Source organism: Carassius auratus, unplaced genomic scaffold (assembly GCF_003368295.1).
Source record: "Carassius auratus strain Wakin unplaced genomic scaffold, ASM336829v1 scaf_tig00215406, whole genome shotgun sequence".
Classification (NCBI taxonomy): domain Eukaryota; kingdom Metazoa; phylum Chordata; class Actinopteri; order Cypriniformes; family Cyprinidae; genus Carassius; species Carassius auratus.
Window position 1 is genome coordinate 302901 of NW_020528072.1, and position 9096 is coordinate 311996.

General features: G+C 35.3%; 1 protein-coding gene across 1 annotated transcript; it reads left to right on the plus strand.

The window, feature by feature from the left end:
- The first annotated feature begins 14 nt into the window (after positions 1–14).
- On the plus strand, positions 15–3449 carry LOC113094538 (nucleic acid dioxygenase ALKBH1-like). The gene is made up of 4 exons (XM_026260115.1): positions 15–152; positions 475–565; positions 1770–1963; positions 2942–3449. The coding sequence occupies exons 1-4, from the start codon at positions 100–102 to the stop codon at positions 3369–3371; spliced, it is 768 nt and encodes a 255-aa protein (XP_026115900.1). The 5' UTR covers positions 15–99; the 3' UTR covers positions 3372–3449.
- Positions 3450–9096: the final 5647 nt, after the last annotated feature.

Consider the following 9096-nt stretch of genomic DNA (forward strand, 5'->3'; position numbering starts at 1 on the left):
CCTGATGGAATTAACCGCTGATTAGAAAACCGGCTTTACTGAGGAGATACGCATAACGATCGGCCGATCGTGATCGGAGCACCTCTACTGGATATTCATATGTCATCTGAGGAGCCCGAAAACATCTGGAAAAAAAGTATAGATGTTATTCGGTAAGATCCTGTCTTGCATTGGCAACTAAGTGGAATATAATATATTGTATATTATTTTGTAGATTTAGGCAATTTTTAAAATAAAACAAATTCCATATATGTGTATTTTGAGTATCTTCATCTTCTGCTGAGAATATTTAATCTCCATAGATGCTTTCTTGTGGCTATGTCTGTGGTAATTGTATTGGATCCTAGATGGTAGATTTGAGGATTTGCAGTCTCTCTATCACAAAGCATTTGTATAAATGGTTTGCGCTGCTGTACTGCACCTGATCCATCTCACAACTGTTCCTCATCTGAATGGGTCTGTGTATTATTGCAGGAGGAAAGGCTGTGGGAAAGGAGAGCCCAAAACTTTGCTAGAAAAGCTGCGCTGGGTGACACTGGGTTATCACTATGATTGGAACTCCAAGGTACTACTTTCACTTTCTAATGTGTTTTTAGCGTGCTTCAGCTGTGCACAATTTGTGTTTATTTTTTCACGTAATATTAACAATGACTACAGCCATGTAACAATGAGATTAAAGAATCCTGTAAAATGTTCACCAATGTGAATCAATGTTCAAAAACATTACAAAACTAAATCCAAATCTTTGAAGGGGCATGTATAATATGTATGATTTATAATAAGTCTAAACAATACCAGTATATACTTTATTATTATTTTATTTTATTTTTATTTTTTTTCAAAAATAAGTATCTTGCTGTGGAGCCCATTGTTTTCGCTGGAGATAAAAAGATAGGGAGAAAACATTGTCCTGGATCTTTCTTAGCATTATTTGCTCCTTTCCGGACATTTCATCTCTAATTGTATAGGCCTGATGTCTGGCTGTCTGGTTTATATGCTAATTACATAAAAGTGTTTAGTCTTCTGTCTTATTAAATCAGTCAGGAGGTGCACACCGGATTCATTAGCTCTGATGTTAGTTTGACACTGCTGAACGTCTGACAGCAATCAGTGAATTTCCTCCTCCCTTGAAGTAGAACTGAAGGCTGAGGCATTCACCCCTCTTGAATCAGACGCGTAAGCTGCTAATTCAGCTCTTTGGAAAGGCTGTGTTCATATGATTGTCCATTGATTACACATTCATGCATGACCGCTGACAATGATCCACTGCAAAAGCCACAGAGGAGAAAGAATGCTGCAAAAGCTCTTTTATCATGTCGGTCAGGATGTTAAAGTCATATTTGTACTCTGCCTCAAAGATAAAACATCCTTTTTTTTTTTTTACATTCCATGATCAAAGAGCATCAGTGCGGAAGCTTATTTTTCTTATTATCTTACTTTTTTTTTCCCTCACACTTAAAAGTTTATATCTCCGTTTATTGTCAAAAAAAAAGTCTGACCTGTGAAATAGAAACTTTTATAGTTGTGCAATTAAAAAGTTGAAGTTACCTTTAAAAAAAAAATTCCGTTGTGGAAATAAGCTTCCATACATCAGGGTGTGGTGGTGTGATGGTAAATTATCTAGGTTGGCTATTGTGCCCTTGAGCTAACCTGTGCTGTAAGTCTCTTTAAACAAAAGCGACTGCTAAATGATTACTTATTATAATAAGAGGCATTTATGCCATTATACTATAATGAGGCATACTATTCTGACATATTTTGTTCTGCAGACTTACTCTCCAGACCACTTCACTCCATTCCCTGAAGAACTTCACTCACTTTCTCACAAAGTGGCGGCAGCCTGTGGCTTTCCTGGCTTTAACGCAGAGGCGGGCATTCTCAACTACTACCGATCTGATTCGTCGCTTGGAATCCATATTGATGAATCGAAGCTTGACCATACCCGACCTTTGTTATCTTTCAGGTGAGGAATATTTTTTGCTCAAATTTTGGCTCCATATACTGATTCATATTACTTAAAAAGTATTATTTTTCTTTATTTCTAAATGATACATTAAAATGGATTAAAATTGACAACATAAATGCTGTTCTTTTGAACATTCTAATCGCCATAATATTCTGGAAAATATAATGTTTTTGTGTCCACAAACAGCACAAAAATTTTAAACATTAAGAAGAAGAACAAGAAATGTTTCTTGAGCACTAGATCAGCATATTAAAATGATCATGTGAATGAACACTTAAGATAATTGTGCATCAACATTGATGAATGGTGGGAAATTCAGTTTAGTTGTGAATAGATAAATGTATTTTATTTAAAATGAATCAATTTATGACCAATAACATTTTTTTTTTTTTTTTTGCCATGATGCAAACTCCAACATCTGGTAATCAGGACTCAAAGAAAATTACCAATTAAATAAAAAAAAAAGAAAAGAATCATGGCATAAATAGAAGGATTTTGGTCGTAATTTTTAAATAATTTTAAATAAATAAAATATAATAACTTTAATTGTGGCTGTGACCTCAGAGTTCAATTATTTCTTATTCTTTATTGTGTTTGAATAGCAATTCCTAAAAAATAATGGTTATTATGACATGATTCATCTACTAAATACGATCATTCTGACATGACTTGAATGCAGCATTGGTGACTGAAGATGAAGTGAAGTATAGTGAAGTGAAGTGAAGTGACATTCAGCCAAGTATGGTGACCCATACTCAGAATTTGTGCTCTGCATTTAACCCATCCGAAATGCACACACACAGAGCAGTGAACACACACACACACACTGTGAGCACACACCCGGAGCAGATACAGAAGATACAGAAGGTTGTCAATGTCTAATATTACTTAAAAAATAAAATGCATGTGGCATCTTTTTTGTAAAGACAGCATGAGAAATGCATTCATAACTCTTTTGTGCTTCTCACATGTTAGTTTTGGGCAGACTGCTGTATTCCTTTTGTGCGGGACTAAGAGGGAAGACCGTCCCACAGCCATGTTCATGAACAGCGGTGACATAATGGTGATGTCAGGTCCCAGCCGCCTTCTTTATCACGCAGTACCCTGCATCATCTCCGCCCCGGCTGGAAACATGCTGCCACCCTGCCTGGGCCAGAGACTAGAGACGGAGGCGCAGGACGATGACATCATCCAAAGTGTGTCCGAAGAGGATTGGGATGTTTGCTCCTGGTACATGCAGACGTCTCGGGTAAATGTGACCGTTCGACAAGTACTTGCTTCTGGGCAGACCTTCCCAAGTTCACAGGCATCACATTTGTCAACAGACAGCTGTGAGAAATCAGAGAAAGGAACTCCAAAAAATAAGAAGAGGAAAAGCAAACCAGGCTATGAGCTTGACACCTAATGTGCCTGTTCCGAATGTCATCCAAGTTTTATTTATGTAAAATGCATCTGGTATTAAAGATTGGACATATGACTGCAAGTAAATGCATTATTGTGATCACTTCCCAGATGATGACTCTTCGTTCCAGAGCAGGTGTTGGAAATCAGCAACCACTTATGTGTCAAGTCAGCTCAGCTTAAAGCGTAGTGCTTCATTTTATCCTGTCATGACCAACTTCACACACAATGCTTCTCAGTCTGTAGAACCGCGGTGACATTCAGTCCAGTCTGTTGTGGGTCGTGACAATTTGCCAGGCGCAGGTCTGTTGATTTAAGGCTGGATGCCATGTTTGCTCACCCAGGGCTGTAACACTAAACAGAGCTGACCTTCAGAGACAACCAGGGAGACGGCGTATAATCTTTTTAATCTGGTCAAACGACGTCACGACAGGTCAAAGCCAGCGTGAGATTGCCTTTGACAAGTTCCCCGAGGGATCCAGGTTGACTCTGCCATTGTGACTGAAAACACTGGGGGCCTGCGTTACCATGGTGATAAAACACTTCTGTCACCGAGTCTGCCTCTCATGAAACCCTATCAAAAGTTCATGTCTGCGTGTGAGATTTGTTAGATTAATGTTTTCTGGTCTTTTACATGCCGTAAAAACAGAGTTCACGTCACCTGATTTGCCACATCTAGAGGCTATGCTGTATGGTGGGTTATGTTTTTTATGGGAAATAGCCAAATTTTTTATTGGGTATCGTGGGATTGAAAGATTACAATATTTATGTACTTTGGTAAAATGGTAAATGGACTGCATTTATATAGCGCTTTCAACAGACCACATGGCCATCCAAAGTGCTTTACAATTTGTCTCACATTCACCCATTCACACACCGACTGAGTATGTATGTGGTATGACACGCCAAGGTACCTCAAAGAATAATTACTATTTTTTTTTTAATAAGAATACTATGTATAGTATTATTATTCTACTTATCATAGGATAAAACTGCATTATATCACAAGTATTGTACCATCTTACTGGCGGTGTACTATATTCATTTACCATAATATTTAGATCCATACAAAAAAAAAAACTATGGTACTGGTACCATAGTACATTCATGTTAAGAGATGGTACTTCAAAATATTTCAGGGTGCTGAAATTCTTTATATGATACTTCCAAGAATATCATCGGTGTTGGAGTGTAATAAAAGTCACAAAGTTTCACTCTCACAAATAAATAAATACAAATAAAATAAAAGAAGCCAATATATAAAAAGTTTGAGGTCAGTCATTTGAGAAAAATTATTTTTATTTTAAATTATTAAATTAGGTCACTTTATTTTAAGGTCCAGTTCTTGCTATTAACTATTATACATTTTTTTTAATTAACTCCTAACTGCTGCTAAGTAAGGTATGTGTTAAGTTTAGGTATTAAGGATGAGAATATGGTCATGCAGAATATGTGCATTATAATTACTGATAAATAGCCAATATAATATGCATGCTAATAAGCAACTAGTCATTAGTGAGAATTGGTTCCTATACTAAAGTGTTACCTTACATTTTATCCATCTAGGGTGCATGCAATTGTTTAAAAGTAATAATAAAGGTATTCATAAAGTTTAGACTTTTGAATTTTAAATTCGTAACAGATTCCAGAAAAAAAATTAAGCAGCACAGCTTTTTCAACATTGATAATAATAACAAATCAAAATATTAGAATGATTTCTGAAGGCTCATTTGAAACTGAAGACTATAGTAATGATACTGAAAATGGAGCTTTGCCATCAAAGTTATACATTGCATTTTAATATTTATAGACATAATCCTTCACCATATTTCATAAATGCAGCCTTGGTGAGAGACTTATTTCAAAACGATCCAGAACTTCTGAACGGTATAAGGCCCATATATCCACTTACCAAGGTTACTTTGTTAGCAAGAGAACGCTTAAGTTTGTTCACTACTGCTAAGTCCCTGAAAGTACACCATGTTTACCATTCCTGCTGCATTCCCCTGGATGATGTCTGTTTCAGTTCTTTGTAAAGCGATAAACCGAATCCCTTTATTGTTAATCCAGTTGTCCTTCACTCTTGTGCTGTGAGTACAGTGCTGGATTAATTGCCTCCTGTTTTGCTTATTGTATGACCGTGGGAGGCAGCATTGAATAAGTAGCTTAATCGGTTTTCTCAAAAGGACTTTCGGCCGGCCCTTTAAGAAAGCCACACAAACACCTCTCCATTAACCAAAGCAATTGTCGCTTACCGCTGAGACGGTTCTACCGCGATGGTGATTATCCTGTTTTGGGGTTCATTCAAGTTCCTCTATAATTATATCAAATGAGAACGCATTTCAATTCAATTGTCTGAAACAAATTTACTCCCTATCTCCCTAAAGATGTAAAGCTGCGGGTTCTATAAGTGCCAAAAAGTGAAATTCGCAAGTTCTTCCTACAGAAGTCAAAAGGACATTAAATATAGGATTATGTAAAATGCTATTAAACGCCCACAACCCTCGGAGAAGCATCAAGTATCTAGAAAGAGCTATCTCTGAGTGAAGATGAGGATGCTTTCCTCTTCTAGCACCTCTACGAACGCCAGACGGGTTCTGATACCACATCCATTTCAAAGCAAGCAGAAAGGCCCTGCCCTCTCAGATAAAATTATATGCTGTCAGGATGATGTATGTAGTCATATAATTTTTATTGCTGCCACTTTATCTGCTGGCACCGTATTTCTGCCCTGTTGCCCTCCCGTTTCCCCGCATCCCTCCCATTACTCTGTCATTACCAGTCACTGGCAGGGACCGGCGGCGGGTGCACGAGTGCGAGACCCACTCGGCCCGCCGTGGCTCTGTCTTAAATCAGCTGAAAGAACGAGTACGTGGTGTCGTATTCAATCTGCATGAATCCTGTTATTGTTGAAGCTTTTCCTGCAGTGTTTATCTTACGGGGTGAACTATGACAGGAATATGAAGCTTGAAGACTTGAATTCAGTGTGGTTTGAGTGTGGTAGATTTATTTGTAGGTATGTGTAATATTATAATTATATTTTAAATTATATTAATATTTTATTTAATATTCTGTCATTATATATGGGATTAGAATCCCATAATTATAATACAGTTTATATATGTAATATAAAATGTAAATTATATAAGTTATCTAATTTTAATGTAATGTATATATATATATGTATATTTAATAAATTTAATAAATATATAATATATATATATATATATATATATATATATATATAATATTTATATTGATTTATATATATATATTTTTTATATTTATTAAATGTATTATATATATATATATATATATATATATATATATATATATATATATTATAAATATATACAATGTAAATATTTTTTTACACACATATATATATATATATATATATATATATATATATATATATATCTGTGTGTGTGTGTGTGTGTGTGTGTGTGTGTGTGTGTGTGTGTGTGTGTGTGTGTGTAAACTTCATATTCCTATTATATAATATTAGAAAATGTATATTATTTATAGTTCTTTCTAGTTTTATTTTATATTTTCTATTTGGGTCACAAAATGTCCTGAACTCATTAAAAGGTTGATTGGTTTGATTGTTTCTATTTTATTTATTTATTTAATAAATTTTGCAATACAAAGCTGCCATAATTTTCTTTTAAACCATAGTATGAAAAACATGGTAGTAAAAGTGTTGGCTACTTTATGTTCCATAGTATACATCAAAACATGGTATTCTGTCTGATAGCATCACTTGTACCATGCCAGTCCTTTTTAAAGGCAAAACTATCATATTCACATCTGTGTGTAGGTGCTAAAAATGTGCTTGAGTATCCTCAAGACAGAAAAAATGTGGTTTTACCTTCAAAAGCCCTCATTTTGGGAGTTAATTAAGCAACATTAGGTTTGCAAATTGGGGCAAAATTGCTTTTGCTGTGTCATTTTTAAATCACTGCCATTACCAATAATTAATGCAGCAGTCGCATTGAGATGTGGCACAGTGTGCTCTGGGAACAGGCCTGTACTATCATTCTCTTAGCAAAACACTCCCCCTAGTGCCTCTGTATATGATCGTTTAATCAAAATCAACACTGTTCCTACTATTCCTACCAACTGCAATGTGTGTGATCTTGTCTACCCTCACTGACTGCTGGTGTGGGTTTCCACTCCATTAGCCTGCTTAGCTCTTGCCCTTTCTTTGTGGTTTAAAGAGCACCCAGATCTTGTCAGGACACCTGCCTGTGAGGTGAGCCGATCAGAGACAACATTTTGCCGTCGTGGTTAGTCAGAAACGACAGCACCGGAATACCAAGTGTCTGATAAAATGGAAGTGGGATTTTACATGTTCCGTTCCACAAAATGAAACACTTTGCAGCCTATTTTTTCATTAGCTATTCATTAGAGGCAGAATTAGATGCTGAACACACAATTCATTCAAACTTAAATTGTTCAGTTAAGAGGGCAATGAAATTTAAGTGGTTCTGTCAATTTGTGTGATGGTTCATAGTTTTATGGGTGCGAATGTGTGCTGATTTTCCAAATATGTGGCAAGTAGTCGTTTGTTTTAATAGCGACATTTTTATTATATTGTATCTATTTTACTATTGATAATGCAGCATTTGCATATTGCAGTTATTATTATTATATACAATGCATATTTAATAATTACATATAAATAATTACATAGAATGTAATTGTGTGTAATTGATATATATGTTTGTTAACATGTTTGTTAACATATGTTACACGTGTGTACAATGTAAATCAAATAATTACATATATTATACATTGTATATTATATAAAAAATATTATAAAATATTTATTCATAAGAAAGTAAATAAATAATATAATGAATATATAATTAATATAAATGTGTGTATATATATATACAGTATAATTGATTTGATGATAATATATAAATTATATGAAGACTTTGCACAGCAGTTTTATATATATATATATATATTCTATCGTATCCTATCATTTACCGTACTTTCTCTCTCATCTTATACTCTGTTTTTTAAAATACCTGTCCTCCTTTTTTATTTTGTTCAGCTACCAGCTTAGTGTATTTCTCTTTGCAGTTTAAGCTTTCAGATACCTCAAACTCAACCGAGTGTTTGAAATGTCACTGAGTGCTACTTTCCAACACAATTTACGCCTTTGAAAGGTCACTCTATTCGATGGCCTGTACATTCTATGGATTTGTTTCTGTTGTTTTTCCCTTGCTTTGATTGTGAGGGAAATGACATATGAGTCGTCGCACTGTTTTGTCTCATCACACAAACTCTTCTCCCGTCATGCCAGAGTAACTCTGTGAGCTCAGCTATGTTCTCTCATGAGAGACGCTCACTGATGGCTGTAGCTACAAGAAATGTTTCTCTTTTTTTATGTCCTGCCTCCCCAAGCAAGCAACACAAATATAATGTCAAAGTATATTTGAATACCCCCAAACTCTTAAATGCTGAAGCAGAGGAGGCCATAAATACAGTTTTGTTTGCTAATGCATAAAATAAAGCTATAGTATATCTTATAGAGTTGTTTGTAAAACTATCAACGGTAAACATGTTGGATAGTTGGTGCAGTATTAGTAGTCCTGTGTGTCTCAGTTATAAAGACAAATATTGTGATGCAGTTGCTAGGGCGCTCTGAGTAGATTTTAGTGCATTGCAGTGCTCTCTCATAAGTCTCTTATGCTCACCAGGCTGCATTATTTGTT